At 43.6% G+C, this 27,513-nt stretch overlaps 1 protein-coding gene across 2 annotated transcripts in view; it reads right to left on the reverse strand.

Moving 5' to 3' along the window:
- The window catches only part of CPNE8 (copine 8), a 65,920-nt gene extending 46,541 nt beyond the window's left edge, over positions 1-19,379 (reverse strand). The window contains exons 1-3 of one of the 2 annotated variants that reach the window (XM_048500581.1): positions 18,650-19,367; positions 4,539-4,579; positions 1,542-1,588 (exon numbers count right to left, since the gene is read on the reverse strand). In XM_048500581.1, coding sequence (XP_048356538.1) covers positions 1,542-1,588; positions 4,539-4,579; positions 18,650-18,783 — 222 coding nt within the window. In that variant the 5' untranslated portion in view covers positions 18,784-19,367. Of the gene's footprint in view, positions 1-1,541; positions 1,589-4,538; positions 4,580-18,649 lie in introns of both variants that reach the window. The other variant, XM_048500582.1, reaches the window with a different exon arrangement.
- Between the last annotated feature and the right edge of the window lie 8,134 nt (positions 19,380-27,513).

Consider the following 27,513-nt stretch of genomic DNA (forward strand, 5'->3'; position numbering starts at 1 on the left):
CCTTTGCAAAACCTAAAGTGATACTGTTGACTAATAAGCAAACTAGCCTACTAAAAAGAATCCTATACAAGCCCAGGCTTCTTTGGCTAGCCAAGGGCCACGTTTGCAGTATCTCAGTCAGGATAAAGAAAAAGGAGACATGGGCACTTTTAAAGGGAGGAGGAGTAGATGAGAAGTATCCCTCCTACACCTGCCAATTCTCCAATGCAAGTTCCCCCTCTTCCAGATGCTTCTCCCCAGAGTAGGGCTTACTTCCAGTTTCACAGAGGAGCAGCAGAATTGACCAGGGGTGGAATGAGAATAATCAGTGAGCAAGAGAAGGATTAAGCTTCCTCACCAGCCCAACTCCTATAAATTCTCCTTTTCAATTAAGAATGAGGTAAAATGGGATTGGTAACCTACATTTCTTTCATAATATCTAGTCTGGTCTTAACCACCCAATTGTATTCAGAGTTAAGCACCCTTTCTTGCAATGCAGTCACATTAGGAATGCGTACCTTTCATAGGGTCAAGCTGTTAGTCTTCACTCTAAGAACTGCCATGTGCCCACCAACTTCATCTTTACTTTGCCACTTAATTTTCTTATTTTAAAACAGAGTTATTATAGTAAAGACAAGGATTTTAACTCATTTATTATTGTATTGTCGAAGGCTTATTATCATTTATTATTTTTACTAAAATATTTATATTGCAACCTTCCTCGTGGTTCAAGGTAGCTTACAATAATATTATATTTCAGCTTGACTTTGACATATGCCCAGGGACGTAGGTATAGATTTTTATGGGGGGGGGTTCGGGGGGGGGGTATACACCAATAGAGTGAAGAGATGATTTTCCTTTTTTCTCTCCTGGAGTGCACTAGTGGTACCATGGCTCCTTCTACTCTGCCCTTTACTCTCACAACTATAGCAGACAGGCAATCCCAGGTAGGAACCACAGGTACTTCCCTCTCTCAGCCTTACCACAGTCCACCCAAATACGACTATGTGGTGCCAGGAACTACAACAAGATACTAAGGCCTTCACTTAATCATTGAGCAACAGTGGACAAAAAATAGAGAGGCAATGGTAGCCAAGTATAGTTGCACTCACTGCTATTCACCTAGTCATAAATACATCAAAACATGAAACTGACCTTTCATGATTAGACACAAGCAATGTTTTATAATGTAACTAGCAGTGCAAAACTGAACCAACAGGGTTAATAACAAGAACATGTTTTCAAAAATTTGATACTTGTACAAAACAAATGGCTTTCATTGTTTAACTCAGTGGTTCTCAACCTTCCTAATGCCACGATCCTTAATACAGTTCCTCATGTTGTAGTGACCCCCAACCCTAACATTTATCCATTTTACAGATGGAGAACACTGATGTAGAGAGTCTTAGGCGACCCCTGTGAAAGGATCGTTGGACCCCCAAAGGGGTCCCGACCCACAGGTTGAGAACCACTGGTTTAACTAGACCTAAGCTACATATTTTTAACTTCTACTGATACAAACAAGCAGTACTATACATATATAGAAGTAACAATATAATCACCTCTCTCCATTCTTTATTTCCCATACTTTGAGTATACAAAACACAGACTGTGGAAAAAAGAAATAAAAAGCCAATTTAAGTTTCTTCTACAAAGTCATTCTAAATATTCTAATAGCATTTCTAAATCAATCATCATTATTTGTACACAAAAGGTATTAGACAAAACATTCAAATATACACATAAGCAACCCAGCTTGTAATTCTTTGAGTAAAATTAAACAACAGGTTTTAACACTCTAAGTGGTTATGAACAGATGGACTGATCATCACCATTAAGGGTTTCCCCACATGGTGCCCGCCAACACTTTTTCTGGCACCAATGTTTTAAAGAGGTGGGTAAGGCCAGGTAGGGCTTTTGCTCTGCAAGTCTTCTGACTGATTACTGGAAACTTCATTGGCTATGCAGATTTTTATTAAATGTTGCTTTAGTAGCACAAGGATCCAAATTGTGTTACTGAAGTTAAAGCTGTGGCTATCATTCTGTGGCCTCCTGTATGGCAGCTATTTTTTTTCACTGTGCTCACCATGTCCTGTCAGAATTCCAAATGTGCCTGCAGGCTCAAAAAAGGTGGGGACTCTTGATTTGCATGATCATATACGGTATATAAAAACAAAGAAAAGGCTCACAGTGCAATACCAAAAACATTTTTCTGAGACTAAGCCAGTGGTGGGATTCAGCAGGTTCGAAAACTTTGGCAGAACCGGATGTTAAAATGGTGCTTGTGAACAACCAGTTAAATTATTTGAATCCAAACCACCGGAACCAGTTCTTAAATTATTTGAATCTCACCACTGGACTAAGCCCTACTAAGCAGGATACAGCAGACCCAGATGATGCTGATGATGATGATGATGATGATGAAGAAGAAGAAGAAGAGGAGGAGGAGGAGGAGGAGGAGGTTGGATTTATATCCCCCTTTCTCTCCTATAGGAGACTCAAAGGGGCTGACAATCTCCTTGCCCTTCCCCCCTCACAACAAACACCCTGTGAGGTGGGTGAGGTGGGTGGGGGATGATTAACTTACTCTTAAGACCAATGCTGAAATAAAGTAGTAGAACATATTATGCCTAGATACTATTAATGTATCAATATACACAATCTCCACAAAAACAGTATTTTTCATATTGGTGAGTAAATCTCCTTTGGCCAGATGATGTTGTGTTCTGAGGCTAACTACACACATTTAAGACAACTGATTTCAAGAACTTGGACATGCAGGAAAGGGTCATGAGCACAGAACCAACAACACTTTTGGTTCCTGCATGCAGCAGGTCAGGAGAAAGGAGCAGCAGGAGGGAAAACCTGGCATTTTGTGCCATGTGGCTTGTACAAAAGCAGAGGCCATGGGGGATGGGAGGGAAGGGGACATGACATCCTCAGTTTATATAGGAGCAACAGCACGTATAGCTCCCGGCTTCTTTCACAGTGTAATGGTTTTAATGAATTTTAGTACATACAGTCACTATTGTGAACCTTGTTATATATTGTACATGGATGATGTTGTGCACCGCCTAGAGCCCCTTGGGGATTGGGCAGTCTATAAATTTAAATAATAAATAAATAAATAAAATAAAAATAATCCTATATTTGTTCATTCAAAAATAAGCATACAAAATTCAACTGTGATTGCTAACAGGTTCATAATACACTTATGAGTAAGCCCACCAAACTCAGAGAGGCTTGGTTCTGAATAAACATATAGAAGATTATACTGCAAATATTCTATACATTGCCAAGCAGATTAAAAACACTTATTAGCAATGAGGAAAACAAAACTGTTCTATAAATATTCTATTCTGCAACTAGAATTTCACAAAACAAAATCAAGAATATAGGTTTTACAGCAGTGGATAATCTTAGGGAAATGTTTTATTTGTTCACATTGGCATATATAGTGTTATGGCCAGTGGGTGACCCAAGTCAGGGGTCTGCAACCTGTGGCTCTCCAGATGTTCATGGACTACAAATTCCATCAGCCCCTGCCAATTGGCCATGCTGGCAGGGGCTGATGGGAATTGTAATCCATGAACATCTGGAGAGCCACAGGTTGCAGACCTTTGCCCTAAGTAGACAGAACCCAAAAGACCCAAACAGCTATACTGAATTATTGTGCTCTTGGTTTCCTTCATTCCCAGTCAGTTCAAAGATGTTCTTATTAAAAATTAAATGAAAATTGTTATAAAACAGGGCCTGGTTTAGAATCTTCCTTCCTCCACTGTGTCAGTTGTGAACACTATTTATGGGGGGAATATTCAAATAAGCAAACCTCACTTGCATGCTCAAGTGGCATAGTCCCACAAGGGGCTGTATCATATGTGCCTCAAAAACAGCATTAGCTGGTCATGGTTTGTAACCCATAGTACATCTCCACAGATGTAAGGGATTGGATTTTTGTCAGTGGAGCAAGATTTTCTTGTCTTTTCCCTCCCATGGCAGCCCAATATGCTTTCCAGAATGTTGCTCCTGGGGGACACATGATCCACAGAACAAGATAAAGGTGCAATCAAAAATGCTGTAGGAGAAAGGACCTGTCAAAATGGAAGCTTTCAGCAGGATCTAACCCTATTAGAAGGTGGATTATTTACACAAGTATTACATACTATGATCACAATAATTGTGGCCATGATATGTAATACTTGTGTAAATAAATCTGTACTCTAGTACTTGAAACCTATTGCTTGTGTAAATAAATCTGTACTCTAGTACATGAAACCTATTGCTTACCACTAACATTGTGTTAAAGGATATGTTGATATCCATGTTAGTACTGAATAATTAATTCACAAGCTGTACTATGAAATAATTACTCAATTATTTCTGAATACAAAAAGAGACAAAAAGAGACTTTTAATCCAGTTCCTTGCAAAATTTACACAGAAGTATGGGAAAAAAGCATTTAACTATAAGAAATAAATAGGACAAAAAAAAATAGGAAAGCTGACAACTTCCCCCATCATTACCAAATTCTAATAATCAAGAATGAAAGGAATACTTACTTGGATCAGATTTTGAAAATGTGTCTCTGTCCAAAAGGTTTCTATGAATGGAAAAAACTAGATTTTATTTCTGTTACAGTAATATTAATGAAAATGAAATCATTACATAAATAACAGATTTAAATGGTAAGATAATTTAAAATTTTAAGCAAATACGTTGGCTTTCTCTCTTGAGATCACAACATTTAACAAGCAATATTTTTATACACTATTTATGATGCATTTTTCATGTCATGGACTATTTGAGTTTTCAAGCAAAAAAAAAATTCCAGGGAACTCAGTAGAATTAATATCTGAGTAGAAAATGAGAACTGTATTTGTAGCATATTGTTCATTCTTTTGTATAATTGCATTAGTGTAAAACAAAAGTAAAATCAACACCAAAAAGAATAAAACCAGCAGAGTTTTTTTTACAAATGCAATCAACCCAAACCTCATGTATCACAATCAGCATAAAACACCAAAAGACATTAAAAGGAGAGGGGTCTTAAATCACAATCAAAAGATTCAGGGGGTAAAAACTTAACAAGGTCGTCATCACCAGACTTAGAGGCAGGGTTGCCAGGTCCCTTCTGGCAAGCAGTGGGCGATAAGTTTGGATATGGCGATCTATATGCAATGATGCCATTTCCATGGTGCTACAGAACAGCCAGAATCGTGCAGGGAATGCTGTAGCACTTGCCAAAAAACTCTACGATTTCCAAATAGTTGGGAAGAGTTAGCTAGAGAGTCACCCCAGCACAATGCCAGTGTTTCCACATCAACCCAGAAGTGACATCATGGCACAGAGGACACAGAGCACTTGCACCTTCCACCAGACTGCTTCTGCCCACTGTCCAGCTGAGTGTCAGTGGGCAGCAGCACGAATTGGTGGCCTGCCCATCATTACCAGATATCTGGGAGCTCTTTCTTTGAGCAGATGCCACAATAGAAGAGGTCCTAATCTTTATAACCACCAATCTCATTCACAATCAGGGAGATCATGAAACAGGATCTATGATGTGAATTTGGAGTTTCAGGTATGCTCATATCTAGTATTCTAGTACTAGAGACTGACAGCTCCATCCACGCTGGAGGCAGCAGGCTGCAGCGCTGATGCAGCATGGCACTGCCATTCCCAAAGAAGCTCCCTGATGGTGTGGGGAGGCTCACAAAGTGCAACAGCCACTCCGCTGCCAAGAAGCCTCAATAGGCTGCAATGAACTTACGTCAATCAAAAGTCTGGCTTGAGTTCAGACTGTGGCCCACCAGCATAATGCCAGCAAAGGCTAAGTGGGAGCCAACTAATTTAAGTTCCACCACTGATCCCAACCCCACTACATTGGCGGTGGCAGCAGTGGGACACTGGCATGGTGTCCTGTGCCCCGTTCCAGCACCAGGGGGCAGTGGCAGCCACGTGCTGGTAGGATTTCCCCCTCTGCTCGGGTAAGTGCCCCAGGGTCGGTGAATTCACTGGTGTGGCAGCACACTGCTCCGAGAAGCAGATTACCCCCTTTGGATGGGGCTCTGAGCCTGGAAATAACAGACAGGCAGAGAAATTTTTGAGTATCATTCCAAGATATGTTGTCTGTAATCAGCACTTGACAGCTACCCTGGCTTGTCAAAAGGCAGCCTCGTGTACAATGTCTTACAGTAATATAACCTAGAAGTAAGCAGAGTATAGATCACTCTAGCCAGATCTAACATCTCAAGGAAGGGCTACAGCTATAGAATCAAAGTTAATTAGAAGAATTCTTATATTTTCAATCTCTTTGCAAGGCTAATTTACTACATTTGTAACATATTGGAGCGGTAAATTATGAATGAATACAGAGCAGTGCCATATTATGTATTACTTGAGCTGTAAAATGGCACTGAAATATTTTCTGTATTATGTCCTTTATTTCTTCTATCATTGTCCACTTTTTTGGACACTGCTACATAGTATGCACAGGTTTACAATGAAGTATTCACAATATAACTCCCTTCAATTGATAGACAATTTACAGGAGAGCCAAGAATATGCAAGTAGCTCCACATGTGGTCCTTTCTTAATTTTTTCTATAATTTAAGGGAAAAAGTGAGTCCTTGTTGCAACCATATCTGGAATGAAAGTGCTCTAGAATAAGTTCTGACTTATGCAATGCATTTCTAGACAAGATGAAAGAGCACTACCCACAAATGTCACTAATTATGCCCAGTTGGTAAAAGTGTGCAAACAATAAAATCAAAACCGGATGGTAGTTGACCAATCTAAAGGAATTTCTTCAAAAGCGGTTTCACTACTGCCTCCTTTAGCCCCTCTGGAAATATACCACTTCTCCAAGGACAGTTTGACAAGAAGGACTATCACACACTCTCACCACTGGCTTCAACCAGCCATTAGAGCAGAGGTGCTGGCAGGGGATGATGGGAACTGTAGTCCATAACATCTGGAGGGGGCGCAAGTTTGACACCTGTGCATTAGAGTATGGGTCCAGAAAACAGGTTGTTGCTCTCATAGCTGCCAGGGTCTTCTCCACCTCAGCTTGGGAAAGCAGACTGAATTTGTCCAATATAGGACCCAATGATAGTCCATGGGCTTCCAGTTGACTGTACTGTATCAGTGTTGACAGGGAAGGGAAGCTCTCGCCAGGCTCTCAGCAGCCCAGTGATCCTGAAGAAGGACAGCATGGGAAAGCTCTTACCAAGCTCTCAGCAGCACTGCAAACTTGAAAGGCGGCAGGATGGCTTGAGTTAGGATGGGGAGTGCTTTCTCTGGGCCTTCTGTGGCCCAAAGAGCTTGGGGGTGGGAGAGGGCAGTGCTGGGCTGGCTATTTATGGGCCCTCTATGGCCTGGTTTGAGTTGGGGGTGGTTGGGAGAGTGTATGGATGGGGGGAGGAGGAAAGGTGTGGGGGGCAATTTTGCGCCCCCATGTGACAAAATGGTCAGCAGCCAGGGTCATCTGACCCCCCATGTCCCCATGGGCAGTACGTCCCTGTCTCTATATAAACACAGGTCTTTGTTAGGTGAAACAGGTGTAGAGTCTCCTACCAATTCATCAGGAGATGGATCCAATCGCACCTCAGAATTAAGCTCAAATCCAAGTAATACATCATCTTTTTCATCCCCAGATTCCAAAGATGTACCGTAGATGAAACTAATATGGTAGCTGAAGGGTTGGAGTTCAATGAGGAGGTGGTTGTGATCCCCCAGATCTGACTGATGGACAGGAAGGGGCATTCTGAGAGGGTAGGTGACTGAATGCATTTACCTGATGAAGAGCATGCTATCTCCCACAATGAGCTGCAAAAGGTACCTTAAGCATAAACTGTTGATACATCTTACAGGCATTGTGTTCTTTGCCAAGACAAAGGAGGCAGAGGTCATGCTAGTTGAAATAAAGCTTTCTGACCCATTTTTAGTCATGATGAATAGCATAGCCTTAAAATATAAGGCAGAGTGACTAAGCAGCCCTTTCAGCCTTAATATAGCTGATCATGAAGTAATTTTTTACTCAGCAATCAAGTGAAAGATGAAAAACACCAGTTTCTAGACACAACAGTTCTCACTCTCTTTCCTTTTCTTTAAAAAAACACAGGAGAAAACAGAAGAAAATTTACCTCAGATATAAGAGCTCAAAAAAAGGAACCTATTCCATCACAGGCGAAGAAGGGACTGAGGGAGAGGGGGCACCCCCCCCACACACACACACATACAGAGCACAGGAATATTTGAACAAGAAAATATGTCATAGCGGTTCCAAGGGTGACATGTGTCCTCAGGTGGGTTTTTAAGCTACGTAAGAAATGCTGCAGCAAGTCTAAGGCCGTTTCCGCACGGCCAATTAACGACGGCCTGGAGGCGGTAAAAACGCCACCCCCAGGCCGCCGTTCGCACAGGCGCCGCTGCTGCAACGCAGCAACGGCGACCTGGATGCGCTTCCCTCCCCCCAGGGCGGCCTCAGGCCGCTCTAAACAACAACCCTTTGTTGTTGGGGAGGAAGCGTCTTCCCAGCGGCGGTCGCGAACCCGGCGCGGCTGGAAGACGCTTATCTCCGTCTCCGCCCACTCACAGTGTCCTGCCGCTGGAGTAAGCCTGCTGGTCGCGGCCCGCCCACACTGTCCTCCGACCTCCAGGGGTTGGGAGGCAGCGTGGTGAACTCGCAACCAACTTTAAACACCGGCTGAATTTAAATGGCGAAAGGCGGCGGCTCCATCTTGAAGGAGCCGCCTGGCCTCGGCAGCCGTTCATGCGAGCGGGCTTATGCGCGCCCGCCTCTTGGCAGCGATGGGAAGCGCAAAACGATCAGAGCGCGGCCTGAGTGAAGTCACAATGTGGGGATGCACAGAACACTGAAGATGAACTAGATGTTATCATGAAACGTAATAGAACCAGGGGGCATACATTGAAAATGTTGGGGGGAAGAAATAGGACTAATAAAAGGAAACACTTCTTCACGCAACATGTGATTGGTGTTTGGAATATGCTGCCACAGGAGGTGGTGATGGCCACTAACCTGGATAGCTTTAAAAGGGGCTTGGATAGATTTATGGAGGAGAAGTCAATCTATGGCTACCAATCTTGATCCTCCTTGATCTGAGATTGCAAATGCCTTAACAGACCAGGTGCTAGGGAGCAACAGCCGCAGAAGGCCAATGCTTTCACATCCTGCACGTGTGCTCCCAAAGGCACCTGGTGGGACACTGCGAGTAGCAGAGTGCTGGACTAGATGGACTCTGGTCTGATCCAGCAGGCTTGTTCTTATGTTCTTAACTTATGTTCTTAACTGCCCTTGAAAATGATCCAGAAACAGCAGCAGGCATAAAATCCCAATTGCTATCTTGTTAGCTGGTAGGTCTGTATTACTCCTATTCTGTGCTTTCACTAAATGCTGATCAGTGTTTAGGTCCAATCCAAGGTGCTAGTAGGGTTGGAGATTTGGACAGTCCAAATCCGAATTTTTACCGAATCTGAACTGATTCGGACGGATTCGGACAAGCAGGGTCCGAATCTGAGCTGTCCGAATCCTAACAGATCGGATCACCAGCCGAATTGCGTTTTTATTTTTTGGTGTTTTCTTCACGATTCGGCCTGCAGGGGGCGCATTTTTAAACATATCAGCACCAAAATTTCAGGGTATCATCAGGATACTGTCCTGATGATACCCTCCAAGTCTGGTGCAGTTTGGTTTAGGGGGGCCAAAGTTATGGACCCCCAAAAGGGGTGTCCCTATCCCCCATTCTTTCCAATGGGAACTAAGGAGATGAGGGCTACCCTTTTTGAGGGTCCATAACTTTGGCCCCCCTGAACCAAACTGCACCAAACTTGGAGGGTATCATCAGGACAGTCTCCTGATGATACACTGAAATATTGGTACCGATACATCTACAAATGCACCCCCTGCAGGCACCCCCAGAAATTTGCACAAGATTCTTTGTTCTGCAGTGACTTAGCTGCATTGCTGTCAATAGGGAATTTCTGATAGAGGGCTGTGGAGTCCACATTTTTCATGGTAAACCCACAAAACTTTCAGGGTAGCTTCAGGAGAGTCTCTGGATGACACCATCCAGGTTTGGGGAACTTTACTTCAGGGGCAGTGGGAGATGGGCCCTACCCTTTTTGGGTCCCATAGAATTAAAGCCCCTGAAGCAAAATTCCCCAAACCTGAATAGTTACCTCCTGAAATACTGGTTTTGTGACTCCTACTCAGAAATGTGCACCTCACAGCCCTCTACCAGAAATTCCCCATTGACAGCAATACAGCTAAGTCACTGCAGAAACTGAGCAAACCTGGGCAAATTACCACTGGGGACGCATTTTGAGATGTATCGACCAAATTATCAGGGTATCATCAGGTGACTGTCCTGATGTTGCCCACCAAGTTTGGTGCAGTTTGGTTCAGGTATGGACCCTCAAGGGTGCAACTATCCCCATTGTTTAAATGGGAGCTGATAGGGATGGGGCTACACCTTTGAGAGTCCATAACTTTGGCTCCCCTGACAAACTGCACCAAACTTTTGGGGTATCAGCAGGACAGTCTCCTGATGATACCCTGAAAAGTTGGTGTCACTAGCTTTCAAAATGCTGGTTTATGTGTTTCAATCGCTCACTCACTCCAGCAGGCTTCATGTTGCAGGAAGCGATTGAAACATGAAAATCGGAATTTTTTAAAGCTAGTGGCACCAAATTTCAGGGTATCATCGGGGAGACTGTCTGATGACACCCAAGTTTGGTGCAGTTTGGTTCAGAGGGCCAAAGTTATGGCCCCTCAAACGGGCGCCCCTCTCCCCCATTGTTTCCAATGAGTGCTAAGGAGATGGTGGCTACCATTTTGAGCGTCCATAACTTTGGCCCCCCTAAACCATACTGCACCAAGCTAGGGGTGAACAGTCTCCTGATGATACCCTGATATTTTGGTGCTGATATGTCTAAAATGCGCCCCTGCGAATCACCCACAAGAATTGCCCAAGATTCTTTTTTTTCTGCAGTGACTTCTGCATTTGCTGTCAATAGGGAATTTCTGGTGGAGGGCTGTGAGGTGCACATTTATCAAGGTACAGTCACAAAATGTTCAGGGTATCTTCAGAAGGAGAGTCTTTGGATGACACCATCCAGGTTTGAGGAACTTTGCTTATGGGGGCAGTGGGAGATGGACCCTACCCATAACATTGAACCCCTTGGAGCAACGGTCACCAAACCTGGATGGTGTCATGAAGAGACTCTCCTGAAGACACCCTGAAAGTTTTGTGGGTTTACCATGAGAAATGTGCACTCCTCCCATTAACTGTAATGGAGCCAGCCAGCCACTACAGAGCACAGAATCTGGGCAAATTTCTTTTGAGTGACTGTGAGGGGTGCAGTTTAGAGCTACTGTCACCAAAATTTCAGGGTATCATGCGAGTACTGTCTCCTATGATGCTCCCAAGTTTGGTGAAGTTTGGTTCAGGGGTCCAAAGTTATGGACCTTCAAAGTGTAGCCCCCATCTCCTGTTAGCTTCCATTGGAAACAATGGGGGATGGGGCACCCCTTTGAGGGTCAATAACTTTGCCCCCCCTGAACCAAACTGCACCAAACTTGGGGAGAATCATCAGGACCCGATCTCCAGATGGTATCCTGAAAGTCTAGTGCTAGCTTTAAAATGGCCAAAACGTGTAAAAACACAAAAAATTCAAAAAAATAATAAAACGGACCCGAATTTTTTGGATTTACCCGAATTTTCGGGCATATCCGAATCGGCTATGATTCGGATTCGGGCATACAAATCATTTTATGCCCCAAAATACCCAAATTCGAATTTTACCGAATTTCTTTAGTATTGACCAACCCTAGGTGCTAGTTATCAGCTTCAAAGCCTTTCACAACCTGAAGTCCTCAGACTTGAAGGACCACTCTTTATGTTCCCATGTGGAAGCTTCATTCTTCCCAGCAAGATCTACCGTCAGTACTACCAAGGCAATAGTCCTTGCTTGAGCTTTTTCAGTGGTTTCCACATACTCCCAGCCTCCCAGAAGAAGTTAGGGGGAAGACTCTATTGTCTCAAATTTCTGGCAAGATTGCAAAAAACAAACAACCCACACGGCTTTGTGGACAGCCAAAGTAAAGAGCAAATAACCTGCTAGTGGGGCATTAGATGCTTTTTGATTAGCTTTTAAACATAGTTTTGTGTACTTTGAATGTTTATTATTTCATCTAATTTTCAATATTTGTATTGTTGTGTTCTGAGATGCTCGGGGGGAAAGAAGATATTTTAATATAAATAAGATATTGTCCTGTATTGTCGAAGGCTTTCACGGCCAGAATCACTTGGGTGCTGTGTGGTTTCCGGGCTGTATGGCCGTGTTCTAGCAGCATTCTCCCTGACGTTTCGCCTGCATCTGTGGCTGGCATCTTCAGAAGATGCCAGCCACAGATGCAGGCGAAACGTCAGGAGAGAATGCTGCTAGAACACGGCCATACAGCCCGGAAACCACACAGCACCCAAAATATTGTCCTCCTCCCCCACTTTTTTTGTTAAGGCGATCTAATAGGACTGCCAAGAATTCTTGAGGTAGTTGTTAAACAATTCTGATCCTGTAGTTAGTGAATTGGTGGTCAAGTTTTTACTAGAAATTGTACACTTTAAAGGATAGCTCTGTTCTTTCTAATTTTTCAGTGTCACTATGTTATTAGGATATTCTTTGTTATTATTTTCTTTGGGGAGGATACATTAAAACTATGCCAATAAAGGCTCTTGTATTGTATCTACAAAAGCTTATTATGATAAGAATATCATGAAAAATTCTGATTTTATAACATATGGAGACATGATGGATGTTCAAGGAGAAATTAAACCTTAGCACAAAATAAAAAACGAAGGAAAAAACCCTCACAGTGGCTATCATATTTTCAATTGGTTTCAAGACATAGTGCAATCCACAAAGGCTGTTTCCGCACAGCCAATTACAGTGTTGTGCTGTCGGTGTTATTGGCAATACTGCAACAATGGAGCGTTCAGCGCCCCAGGGATAGTGTTTGTGCAGAAACAGCTATGGATCCAGAGATGTAGACCCAATGCCCCTACAGACCTCTAAGCCAGATACTGATTCACCCTTGGAGCCATCAAAAACAGGGGTTTTGATGGAGACAGGCCTTCTCGCATTTTCCCTCCATCCAGAGGGCAACACCCAATCCACACCCACCCTAGCCGTTTATTTGCATATGTGGCATGGTAACCACCATATCAATAGGTGTTGTGCTGATGGGGACATAAGCTGATGGGGACATGGGCAGTCCTGGGTAAGGGAAACCAAACAGTAGCTCGGATGCATCTGAGCTTGATGCAGGGACTCCTAGTCCACAGGAGCAGAGTGGCTGAATGAGTTGGCACACCACTAGCACCCCTCAACCAAGACCATCTTTGCCATCAAAGCAACCTAATGGGCAAGGGACCACTGACTGTAAGGAATGGATGAGTCTCCACTGTTGCTACTGACTGTAAGAGATGGATGAGTCTCCTGAGTTATATAAAAAAATATCTCCGGTGGTGGTCTTTTCAAACTTTGTCCACCTGGTCCTGGGTCCCCATGTCAGGGACCCCCAACCCAGGTGAGGGGTAGCCACAACATTCAGTCACACTGAAGGGCCAGAACACAAGGGAAAGTGGGGGGATGTGGGGGGCATCTATTGTTCTCCAACTGCCACCATTTTTGAAGGGTGCAGGAAGGGTGCAGCTGCTACCAGGGAGCACATGACCTCTAGTGTCTGTGCATGCTCTCCTGGTGGCAAGTCCCTACCCATGGACATGTCGCAATGCCCACTCACCCACTGGACACTAGATTCCTCAAACCCCCATCAGCAGCATTGGCAACCAGTGAGGGAATAGTGCTGCTCAAGGCTGTGCCAGGTGACTCCCCACACACACATCAGGCTACCCCGGGGAGAAAGACATTGTGGTAGGGGAAGGAACAACTGTATCCAGCAACTGGTCTTATTATTAATAACTTTAACTGATTTTCTCTAAATAATTATAAAGAATAAAGTGAACAGAAGAACAGAAAAAATAATACAGGAATAGTAAACAGAAAAAATACCTAGCCATAATACTAAAACACAAAAATGAAATGGAACTTAATATTCTAGCAAATTAACACATAAATATAATGCCACTTTGAGAGAGAGTCTTCTATTGTCTTTTATCCCAACTAACATTCTATTATTAGATTATTTCATTAACACTCACTGATACATACCAATTTAACAAATACTTATAACCTTAACTATTAATATGTATATGTTATTGATTCAGCCTCATACCGGAAAGATGCTTCCCACTTCTCATCAAACTCAGATTTTGACTTTCTGTTTACAAAGTTTGTCAGTTTCATAATGGCAGCATATTCTCTTACTTTATCCTCCCAAGTCTCTATATTTGGGCAACTCTCAGTCTTCCAGCTTGATGCTATTAACACTCTGGCAGTCATTAACATATAAAAACGTAATTCATTAAGTTTCTTTGGAAAGTTCTCAGGAAAATACCAAGTAATATTATCTTAGCAGCAAAAGGGAATTTAGTCTTGAATATTTTTTGCACATATTCACATATTTGCACATATTCACATATTTTTTGCACATATTCACATGAACTTCCACCCAATACTTTTTAATTCTAGTCTACCACATGTGAAAGAAGGATTCAACAACTTCTTGACATTTCCAGCAAAGTCTGTTACTATTTTTGCTCATTAGCATAATGTCTTTGGGAGTCATATACCATCTGTAAAACATTTTGTACCAGTTCTCTTTTAATGTTTGACCAGTGGCGTAGCGCCTCCGGGTGGGGGGTGATGCCCCAGGCGGAGCAGCTGTGGAGGTGTGGCTGGGCTATCAAGGGGGCATGGTGGGGCATTCCGGGGCAGGGGCAGGCAATACCCTGGCAGGGGCCCAGGGCACGTGCGCACCCTGGGCGCAGTTTCCCTTTGCTCCGCCTCTGTGTTTGACATTTAATATTAATAAATGTAATATTTTGTGACCATAATGCCCATTGTTGGAAGGTAATTTCTTCTTGGAGGTTTTGCATCCATTTTACCATGCAAACTTTTATTTGCTCTGGTTCGGTTTCATATTTAACCAGGATTTTATATATCCTTCCCAACAAATCTTGTTTCTGTGATGAAATCTCTTTTCCAAATACTGTCATGTCTTTTAAACTTCCTCCTTTTGATTTTAATTCTGAACATTAATTGAAAATATATCAAGCATTGTGTTATCTTTCCTTCATCTTTTATCTCTTTCCATGACTTGATAGTTCCTTCCCTATTAATCACTTCTTTACAGAGTATATCATTCTTCTTTCTTGTCTCACTATCATAATAAGCTTCCATAGGAGATTTTAGAGGAGAAATTGGACTAAATCTTAGACTAGTCTTTTTCTAAATTCCAAAAAGTAGTTTCCTTATTATATGGGAGTCTTTTCCTATCAAATCTTTCTTCTGATCTAATTTTTCCATCCTGTATTCTGTATCCAGCAAAGGGAACTGAAGCAGCCATCTACACCTTCTGTGATTGGCCAAAGAGCAGTGTTTTCTCGATTGGCCACACTAACTTTCTGCCTCCCCTCTCCCCTCTCTATAGATTGTTGTAATTCACATTAAGACTGGAGCAGTTTAGCAAAAATGCATTGCACCCATTGGCCAAATAGGAAAGCTCCAGTGCCAATCCAGCAGAACTCACCTGAGAACTAGCTCAGGTATGTTTAAAGGAGGCTTAAAATTTAAAGCTTTTTTTTTAAAAAAAGAATCCCCCTGCGCCCATACATGGACTGCAAAAAAACCCCCAAAAGCTGAAAACGTCTCTTTTTTCAGTTTTCAGTTTCATCTGGATAGCCTGCGGGGGGGGGGGGGGGTCAGCATATCTGAATGCATACTCCTAGTATGGACCATTAATTCAGATTCCTACATTTTCACATAATTTTTATTATCAGATGTGCAAACAGCTGGATAAAAGTGAAAATTTCAAGTCATCCACATCAAGTGCAAAAGTTTCTAATCATGCACCACTTGTTCTTCCAGACCTACATTAGCTTGTCTACTTTGCCCAATATTCTTTCTTCATAAGTAGCCATCTCTGAAAAGGCACAAAATTTTCCACAGCATGATACACTTCAGCACAGTAACCAACCAAGGGTATTATGCTGTACACAAGACACAGTTATCCTTAAACACCACTTCCCTGACAAACACTACTTCCCTGACAAACCTGGCTCCAAACATCTAGTACAAGCTGGATCATACTATGTTTTGCCAATAACAGTCTCCAGTTCCTAAATTTGAATTATGATATGAACAAGATACCTATTCTCTGATCACTGCATACACCTACAATCTGCTATTTCAGACAGATATTTTATAAACTAGTGTGACATAAATAATAAATGTTATGAGATAGAAAACATATCTTAGAAAAAGAAGCAGTATTGTTTCCCTCTGGTTTTCTTGCCAGCAAAAACCTCTGAAAATTCACCAGATATTTTTAAAAGAACTGTTCCCCAACCGATTTTTCAGAATTAAAGATCAAACTAACTGAATCTGGAGGCAATAAATGGGGGGAAGGGGAGTGTCCTCATATTACGGAACAGAAAAAAATGTGCATATCCATAAGATTTATTTTCTCTCCAAGCATGAGCAACAAAGCTAAATTAGTTCAATCAATGTCCTAAGACTTGAGATTCTATACAGCTTTTTATAAAATAAAATGTGCAACAGAAACCAAGCGATAATGTTGACTTCAGTTGCTAATATTCACTATAAACTCATTTTCTCTCCCCCTACCTTTCCCTTTATTTACATATTCCACTCCTTTAAACATTAACACCCACTCATCAAACAACCCTTTCCACAAGCAAAACATTTGTGGTGTAGGAGAAAAGGGTGGCAGTGGAAAGATACCAGACTGAATGGTCAATTCAGTTAATTTTAAACAATTTCTTCAGGATAGCATGTGATTGAAAAATCTTATTGTTATCATCCTTGTCTCTATAAGTAAACAACAGTAACACACATGGTTCTTCTTGTGTTTGCACTGAGCTAATTAAGTCAATATTTCCCTACCATTTACTTCTAGTAACAGGGGGCTGACATGAAAAGACACTGAATATTAAGCTGATTTGTAACCAGGTTTACGGATTCTCACTGACCTATTCCTAAAACAAAGGCAAATTTCTGATATTTAACAGACATTGGGAATAAATCATTGCAGTACTGCTCCATACCCAGTGGGTGGAGAAACTTCTAAAATAAACGACTGTAGGAGAAAAAGGATTTTGACTCTACCCTGAACATTACACAATGGGGACACTAAAGGCAAAAGGACTACTTCAGATTTGGATCCCAAGCCCTCACTGACAAAAGACAGGATTCTCCATCCTAATCCACTACAGAAAGAAAGTCTGGTCCCAACAGAGATGACTACCAAATGAAATTATGTCCTCTTCACTCATATGTAGAAACTGCATTTTCAGAGAGGCACAGAGTGTTGTCATATTCAAACCCTCAGTTATATGCAATAAGAACAAATGGGGCAGAGAAGAGCCCAGCAACATATACAGGGAACAACTGTAAACAGAAGAAATGTCTGATGCTCCCACACAGCCATAGACAAACCTAGGAAAGCATGAGAAGGTAAATTAGATAATCAGAGGGGCAACAGGGGTGGAACTATTCCAGGGGGAATCAGATCTTAGTACACCCAGTGAAAGTGAATGCCAAATGGCAGGGAAACAGTGTCCATTTCCTCTCTGCACAGAGGAAAGACATTTCAGGACTTTTCAGCAAGGGGGGGAGGGGGAGGGCCAGCATTTTCAGAAGACCAGGTGAAGGGAGACTAACACTCTCACTGCTGTCAATATTTGTACATTCCTATCCCCCCTCTTTTTCTCCCTCCTTCCAGTCATATTATATGACTCCCAAAGGCACCTGGTGGGCCACTGGGAGTAGCAGAATGCTGGACTAGATGGACTCTGGTCTGATCTAGCAGGCTAGTTCTTATGTTCTTATTTTTAGTGCTGTTCACTTCAGAGAACCATTCACACAACTCACAGTTGCATACAGATTTCATACACACAAATACTTCCAACTTCCAACAGAAATAAGAGAACAATGTTGAAAATCGCACTAATTTCATATATCCCCATATTTCATATATCCCATATGGGGGGTTTTGGAAAAAAAGGGAGTCTTTTGCCACCTTAAAAAGGAATCAATGATTGTATTCCAGAATAAGCTTCCATGTACTATTAAAGGCACCACAAGACTCCTAGTTGTGTTTTGGACTCCATTGGGTGGTAATGATTTTCTACTCCCATCCATGGAGGGACGGGTGTTTGGAAGGAAATTCATGTGCCTGGACCCTTCTGTACTGCGGGGGTTAGCCACAGGGGCATCACAGCTGGGAGGAATTTCACCAACCCACCACACCTGATCCTACCCCTAAATACGCACCAGGAAATAAACAACATAGGTTTTAGTCCACAGTTCCTCCACCCCTAGAAGCCCATCAAAAATACCACTTTTGCCCCACTACATCCCATAAACGGACTTTTCAAGCACAACTGTGAGTGGGAGGGACAGAGAATCTCCCCCTTGCAAGCAAAGCCCACCCCCGCCCATGTCTCACCTGCACGACACGGACACCTCCACCTTCGTCGCAGGGATGTTGGCGCTGAGCGGGTTAAAATCCCCCACGGTCGCCATATTCCCGTATCTGTCCAGCTTGGACAGCTGCCCCAATAGTTTGTCCGGACCGAACATGGGGCAGAAAGGCGGGGGGGAAGCGAAAAGAGGAAAGGGGAGGGAAGAGGTGGCGCTAAGGGAATTTCCCGGGGTAAAGCACGCAGCCGGGGGAGAGAAAGAAAGCCAAGCGAGCGGGTGGCCAGGCGAAGAAGGAAGGGAAGGTTGGAGAAAGCGAGAAACCAACCGACCAGTGACTGACTGACGGGGGGTGGGGGGAGCGTGGCGGGAGGGCGTTGGAACAAGCGAGCGGGGTGTGCGTGTGTGTATGTTTCGTGACGTCACCCCCGAGCACAACTCGCGCGTGCGACCCTCTTCCTCCACTCCCTGTAACTGACCACTCTGGGCGAACAGTTCGACGGGGCAACCGCTTCTAACGGTTCCCCGCGAGGCAGCTCCCCGTCCCCTCCCGGCCGCGCAGGACTAGGCGTGGCTTCCTCTCAAACTTCCTCGGCACGCGGGAGCCGTTGAAAGGGACAGGGGATGCCTTTCGGCGGGGGCGGTTCGTTTCTGACTTCGCCGCCCCCGCTTGTTCATGTCAGTTTAACGTCCTTTGACGGTCGGCGCCCGTGCCAGACACAACGTGAAAGGTTCTCCACAGAGTAGCTGTCGTCGCTTGGGCGGGTGGTGACTGCTGTCACTTTTTTTCCCTTCAGCTCTTGAAGAGAGCGTAGTTGGTTGCCTCTTCCCCAAGAATGCTTTTGGATCTCGGGGGAAGGGAGGGGGGAAGAGAGAATGGGAGGAGACTCGATGGTAGTCGCAGTGTTGGACACAGGCAACCTCTTCACTGTCTCCGTGGTGAACATTCAGCCTAACCTGCTTCACAGGGCGGTAGTCGGGATAAGATGTGGCGCTGGCTCAGCTCCTTGAAGAAAGGGCGGGATACAAAAACAGGACGGACAGATAGACTTCTAAACTGAGACGAATGGCGAAACTTGAACCTGGCTGAGGCTATGGGGAAAGACAAGGCGAAGCGCCACTGGAGTCGAGACTTGGCCGGTGGCCCGAGCGCTTGATCACCACGCCCGAAAGGGGCGAGCCTGAGCGTGTTTGTTTCCTGGAACATTTCTACCCAGCTGCTGCTATCAGAGAAGGACGGCCGGTGAGCGTGGCAGCAAGACTATAAGAAGCTCGTCAAATATTCAACTGGCCCAAAGGCACCCGTGCACGCTCCCCCGGAAGACTCTGGCTGCAGAAGGCGTCAGGCGTCTAAATGTGCCGACTCTTGTTGACTGTTCGGCTACCTGTAGTTTTCCCTACCTCTGCTGAACCCAAAATGACAGAGCCAGAATTCTCGGCGAAACGGGAAGGGACTGTGATGAAATCACTCTGCGCGGGGGGGGGGGGGGGGGGCGCTCACAGGAACAGGTCTACATTTTTTGAATGGGAGCAAAAGTACAAAATGATGCCCCCCCCAACACAAATTAGACATTTTTTTCTTTATATATACGTATGGTATATGAGCAACATATAATCCTTTTAAATGATAGAATTAATTATGTTGCTCACTGTGAAAAATTACACTTTTGCATTATTTTATCTGTCTATACTGTTTTAATATTCCTTCTGATCATCTGCACATATAAACAAGCAAACCCAAGAACTAAAATTTTCAGCCTAGCCTTTTCCTAAACATTTTTAAAATACAGCACACATAATTTTGGCATGGTAAACACCAAAAGAGCCTTAAGGTACACTGCAGGACTGCAGTCCAAGTTCTGCTCATGACCTGAGTTTGATCTTGATAGAAATCTGTTTTAGGTAGCTGGCTCAAGGTTAGCCCAGGAGCATATCTACAGAAAATGGTGCTCAAGGCAAGCTCTCAAACTGCACTTCCCCCTCAACCTCTTGAATCTGGATGTTATGCCCCTATTGATACAACCCAAGATCGCATTATCCTTTTTTGTCGCTGCATCACACTGACTGCTCACATTTAACTTACTGTCCACCCGTACTCCAAGATCTTGTTCTCACACACTACTACTCAGTAGTGTATCCTCCATCAGGAGAGAAATGGGGGGAAGAGTGAAAGGAGAGGAGTGAGAAGGGGGAAGGGAGAGGATAAAGAAGGGAGATAGAAGGAAGGGAAAGAATTTCAGCAGCGGTGGGGGGCACATCCCCTCATCTTACTGTCACAAAATAAAAGCCTTAGTTGCTTTAAAATTAAGATTAATGTACTTTCAGGTGAACAGAGCTGCAGCCGGGAAGAGACTAGGGACAGACCAGGGAAGGGGGGCCCTCCCTGGCCTGTCTCTGTCTACCCCCAGTCTCCTTGCACCATAGAACTGCTTGCCAAGTAAATTAATCTTAATTTTAAAGCAATCAATTTTTTGTCATGGCAGCTGGGGAACGTGGGCCATTCCCCCACCCCTCACTGTCCCGAAATCCTCTGGTTGCTTTGAAATTAAGGTTAATTTACTTCCAGGCAGCAAGGCCAGGCAAGATCAATTAGGGTGGCGGCTCTTCCTGTGCCCTCCCTAAGGAGCACCTGGGGCTCAAGCCCGTTCCCACCAGTCATCTCCCCAGTTACACATCTGACTCAGCCTTCCATCCTTCCAAGGTTGGTAAAATGAATAACTAGCTTGCTGGGGATAAAGTGTAGTTGACTAGGGAAGGCAATGACAAACCACTCTATAAACATAGTCTGCCTAGTAAATATTGTAATGTGACATCACGCCATGAATCTGTAATGACCCAGCTTGCACAGGGGACTACCTTTACCTTTTTTTAACACTAAACATACCTCACACCCCTTTGCATCCTGATAAAAGTACAGTCCCCAAAAAAGCTTTATCTAGTAATTATACTACTAGAAGCTAAAATGACTAAACTGAAGCTACAGTATTTTAGTCACTGAAAAGACTCACGGAAAAAGACAATAGTGCTAGAAAATGTTGAAGATAATGGGAAAGGCGGAAAACCTGCTATGAGTTGCATTGGCTCAATAAAGGAAGCCACAGCCATCAGTTTACATGACCTGAGCAAGGCTGTTAATGAGAGGACCATTAGGCCCTCTGTTCTTGTCCCCACACCCTTTCCCAGGCTGTTTGGGGAAGGGCAAGTCTATCAGTTGAGGAGACAGGTCTACCCATTGTCTGTCCTCTTCCCCTCTGCCACATTCAACTCCAGGCTGTCTAGGGCTTGTAGCGGCTCAGCAGACCACAAGTCAGGGATGGGAAGGAGGAGCTCATTCTAAACTGTCAACAGTCACCAGCTCTCAAAACTTTGCTCCCCCATGAGTATTTGAAATGTGCCCTAAACTACCCCCTCCCAAAGAAGTCATGCATGCCCAGTCGCTTAGCTATAAGGGGACATCTGGGGACAAATGCCCCGGGCGCCCCGGTGAGTCACGTGGGGGGTGGAAAATCGCCTCCCACACTTCTGACCCACCCACCACACTTCTGGCTGCTCCACGCAGCCCAAGCTTCAGCCTCTGAGGCCTGCCAGACAGGCCTGGGCCTGGGCTGCACCGCTGCAGGCTGCCTGCCTAAGGAGGAGGTAGAGCAGCCAGCCAGTCAGGTGCTGTCCCCCTGGCAGGCCTCGGAGGCGGGAGCCTGGGCTGTTTGGTGCCGGCTCAGGTAAGTAGGTGTGTGGGGCGTAGCTACCACGGGACATGGGGGGTGCAGGAGGCCATTTTACCCCAGGCGCCATTTTGCCCCACTACATCTCTGTAGCCTACCATGGTCACTATCAATGTGCAATACTTGAAATGGTCAGGAGACAGAATTAGATGGTCTCGCAGATTAAAGAATGGCAGGTACTCAGTAGGGGAAAGGAGAGATATTAGTGAGACCAAGGAAGGTTACCTGGGTATTTATGTCTCCCACTGCATGGAAATTGACATCTTTGATATTTACTCAGGATCCTTTAGCTCTCCTCTTCGTTCAGCATAGTCTTGCCTTATTAAAAGCTTCAGCTTCTGCCTTACCAAGGGCTGCAACTCCCCTCGGAAGCCTAGGGTCTCCCTCCCTCCCTCCATCTCCTGACAGCAGCCTAATCAGGGGAACAGAGCCACATGCTGCAGAACTAGCCATCTCTTCTGTGCAATTGAGCCTCCCCCACTTCCTAGAAGCAGGCTAATCAGGGGAATAGCTATGTGCACTACAGAATGTGCCGTTTCTTCTAGGCAACTGAGCCTTCCCCATCTCCTGCCACTGCCCCCACTTTGCCTGTGGCCTGGGGCAAATGCCCCTTCTCAACCTCTGCCCAGTTCAGCCCCGGGGGGCGGGGGCAGGTGGGGGGCAATGCTAGGGAGTCTTTCCCAATGTCAATAAAACATTTGCAATCTAATTGTTTGAATCAGTTCATGTGCTCTCAATTCAGGTAAAATACACACATTAAAAATATCGCAGTATAAGGTTTGTGCTTACCTCACAGGTAAAAACATTTCACAAGGAATAGGATAGTGTGCATGAGCAAACTGGTATTGTGCAAGAATCTCTAAGTGCCGAAATGAGGCAAAAGAGCAGCCAAGAGTAATGAGGCTGCAGAAATGGCTGGCATGCTACTGGGCCACATGAGCAATGGCAGGAAGTTCCTTCACTGCTTGCCAAATGCAGTAAGTGTTTTGTTATTTCCCGAAAGCAATGGGATTACGCTGGAGGAACAGCAAATGAAGGTTATTTCAACAAATATATGCTTGGAGCAACTTTTGAAACAGGAACCTCCTGATTTTTGTTGTTCTAAAAATCTGCTATAATTTGTGATGCCATTGTTGCAGATGATACTTCTATCAGCTTCTGTTGGTCATGTTCAGTTAGATTTATAGCCTGTTCAAGTCCAAAGGTTTGCAAGGGGTAACAGTTCATATCAAGAAATATATTAGAAAGTGCCACTGCATCAATCTGGCATATTCCCAGTGAGCGTTGCCAACAGACATGGACAAGACAGTTCTGTCCCTTTAATGTAGACTTAACAGACTTAACCCTGTACCATTCAGCTGATTTCTACATATCAGCTACATATGAGTCCCCTGGGAAAGAGCAGTTTATTAAATTGAATTGATGATGATGATGATGATGATGATGATGATGATGATGATGATGATGATGATGATGATGATGATGATGATGATGATGATGATGATGATGATGTCTTCCCAGTTGTTACCCATCATCATGATCATGATCATCATCAAAGGACAAGACATTTTTCTCTAGGCCTGTTGGCAACACTATTTCCAACGTGGCTATCAATTTTTTAAAACTCAGTACAAGTACATTTATTTATTTATTTATTTATTATTAAATTTTCTATACCGCCCCTCCCCCGAAGGGCTCTGGGCGGTGAACAACATAATAATAATCAATTACATTAAAACCCAATTAAAACAGCGAAATTAACAAAATTACAGCACAAGCAACTGGAGAGGTTCCCAAAAGTGCTGCACAGTGCAGTCCTATGCAGCTTTACTCCACTCCAGTGAGCCATGTCTGGCTCTTTGACCTGCCACTGGTGGCTTTTCTAAGCACTGTTATCCAGTTTGTTGCCTGCCCTGTGTTTTGGGGAAATGGACAATGCTCTTGTTCAATGGGACCTGCAGTTGACATATGACTCCCTCTTGAAATAGCTGCAGGCACGTATAATTTAACAAGAGAGGCTCAAATATGCTTTGGAGCATTGCATATGAAGACACTTTAATTCATACCTTGGATGGAGCATGTATTTAGTTTCCAGAATTTTTTTTTCTTTCTGTGCTGGATGAACAATCTTCATAAGTCATACAGATAGGAAAGTCTGAAAGACAGCTTTAAAAATTTCACACAGAACATTAATTAATACCTATCTTAACACCTAGTAAGTATATACCCATTTTAAATTAGATGGGAAGCAGACTTCGGTGCCTCAAGCACAATATAAACTACATGATTCTCGTTGGCATTCTAAACTGTATTGGCAATCTTCTCGAATTGGCATTCCAGAGTGAAAGGTGCCCTTTCATTCTTGAGACTTTTAAGTTCAGTGTTTTCTCTGGCGAGGCTGTTGTTGCACAGCCAAACCCCAGAGGAGTGTAAAATGCTTGAAAATGGGGCTTGAAAAATCTTGGCCAGCATGATAGAATAAATAAACCATGGTGGAATCTGAACTCTATTGACTAGAATACTAAAGGGCTCTGTAGGTAATGTGGAGAAGGGAACTGAGCATGCAGTTATTTGGATGTCAGCAGTTTGGGAGATGGACGGTGAGGGGAAAGGGCAGCGAGACAGAGCACTTTTAACTCGATGTTCGTTGAGGAAACCTTTCAGTATGACAGTGATGCCAAGAATGCTCAATACATATAATCTACCAGCTTAATCATCTTTAGATCACCCTGCTTTGCATAATCATGATGATTAAAAAGAAGTTCCAATCAACCAAACCCAACTTTTACTAGGTCTAAATACAGAACCCAGAAGTGACTACAATTCTTCAGTAAGACCGGCAAACAGGATTTGGATCTGTTCAAAGCCAAATATTTCAAAAGTTATAAGGTTCCTGTTTCTACTACTTGTTACCATGGCAGGAGGAGAACTGTTTGGCAGGGCAACCAAACAATACAGGTTTTTATAGAATAGTAGACTTGGAAGGGGCCATACAGGCCATCTAGTCCAACCCCCTGTTCAATGCAGGATCAGCTTAAATAATTCCTGACAAGTGTTTTTCCAGCCACAGCTTGAAGACAGACATTGAGAAGTTCACTACTTCCCTAGGTAGCCGAGTCCACTGCTGAATAACTCTTAGGGTAGTTTTTTCTTCCTAATATCTGACCAGTATCTTTTCACCCATAATTTAAACCTAGAGTCCTATCCTCTGCTGCCAACAGGAACAGCTTCCTACCCTCCTCTAAGTGAGTGTGTGTACATAAAGAGCTGTCAAGTCACAGCCAACTTGTTTTCATAGAGTTTTCAAGGCAAGAGACATTTGGAGGTCGTTCGCTATTACCTGCCTCCATGTTATTCCCCTGGTATTCCTTAGAGATATTCTAAGTAGCAGCCTTTCAAATGTTTAAGGACAGCAATCATGTTCCTCTTCAACCTCCGTTCTCCAGAGTGAACATTTCCAAGTCCCTCAGCCTTTCCTCATAGGACTTGATATTCATCCTCATCGCTGTCCTCTGCATCCGTTTCATGTCCACATCCTTTTAAAAGTGTGGCCTCAGAACTGCACACAGTACTCCAGGTGTGACCTGACCAATGTGGTGTACAGTGGGACTATGACATCTTATGATTTGGATATTATGTCTCTGTTGATACACCTGAAGAATGCATTAGCCTTTTTTTTTGCTGTTACATGACACTGGCTGCTCTTATTTAGCTTACAGCCTCTCTGTACTCCAAGACATTGTCCCCACACTCTGTTACCAAGAGTTGTATCCCCCCATCCAGTATCCCCACGATACAGTCAAACCGTTACTCAATCAAAGGAGGAAACAAGGCTGGCCTGGCAGGATCTGTTGGGGACAAATCCATATGGACTTCTCTGGGTCAGAGCACCTGTTGTTCTTCAGAAGAATATCAACATCTAGTTGACCAACACATTGGGCAACTGTTATTTGGCTTAATACTTGGATGGGAGACCTCCAAGAAAATCAAGGATTGCTACAAATAGGCAAGCAATAACAAGCCACCTCTGTTTGCCTCTTTTCTTGAAAATCCTGTGGGATCACCATTACTCAGCTGCAGCTTGACAGCATATTAAATCACCTTAACCAATTCAGTGGGTCAATCTAAACAACGAGGTGTTGACAAAATAAGTACATGTAGGTTTGCCATCAGGCCTTGAAAAAATAGATCCTGTCCCTTTAATAGAAGCTTAATGAAAAGTTAACTTTGGAGAATAGATGCTTTGTGGAAGTAGATGGGTTCTGTGATTTTCATGGACACCACATGGGATAGTGCTGATGTAGTGCATGAGTTTTATGCAGCTGTTACTTCTTCCCTGGTTTATAACATATTTTGTCTTTCTTACGGACATGTTTAAGTCACCCTGAAGACAGGGTCTTTGGGCATAACAGTAAAATTAAAAAAATATTTCATAGTCCACAGATCCCTTCATGGTCAGACAATAGACTGGGAAGAGCTAAATCCAAGTGATACATGGATTGGAAGGCTATTTTAATTTGAATCGGTGAGCCTGAAAGAAATAATTTAAAATGTTTCAATCTGGAAGCAATCCATCCCCTCACATGGAGATTATCTATGTGTATGGAAAATGTCTGTTCACATTTGTGCTTCATTATATTTTCTCCACTGGCTTCCATTTCCTAAACCAGTGGTTCCCAACTTGGGGTACGCATATCTACAGGGGTACACACCAGAACATTTGGAGGTACGTAAAAATTATGTAAGGGGTTTGCTAATATTGGGGTACAATTTAGGGAAATGGTTTGCCAAGGGGTATTTGAGTAAAAAAAAAAAGGTTGGGAACTACGGTCCTAAATGGATTCCATTGAAACTTTTATTTTTGTGTTTCAGTTCTTTCCTTATTTTGGTCTCCTATTTAATCTGCCTTTGGGTCTTTCTCTTTATTTACGATCTCATAATCTCTGATGCAATGATACTTCACCATTAGTGTAAGTCTCTTCTTCTGGTCTTAGGTGTAGTATCAATAATGTACAGCAGTGCCCTTGTGCTACCAGATTTCTAACATGTACCACCAACCTTGAAACCCCCATGCTTCATGCTCACACTCTGCATCTGGACTCTGCTCCAAACCTCCAAGCTGTATCTCATTAATGGTATCCAAGTCAATAGACATAAACACCAGCACCAC

This window comes from Sphaerodactylus townsendi, linkage group LG06, assembly GCF_021028975.2.
Source record: "Sphaerodactylus townsendi isolate TG3544 linkage group LG06, MPM_Stown_v2.3, whole genome shotgun sequence".
In the NCBI taxonomy this organism is placed as follows: Eukaryota; Metazoa; Chordata; class Lepidosauria; order Squamata; family Sphaerodactylidae; genus Sphaerodactylus; species Sphaerodactylus townsendi.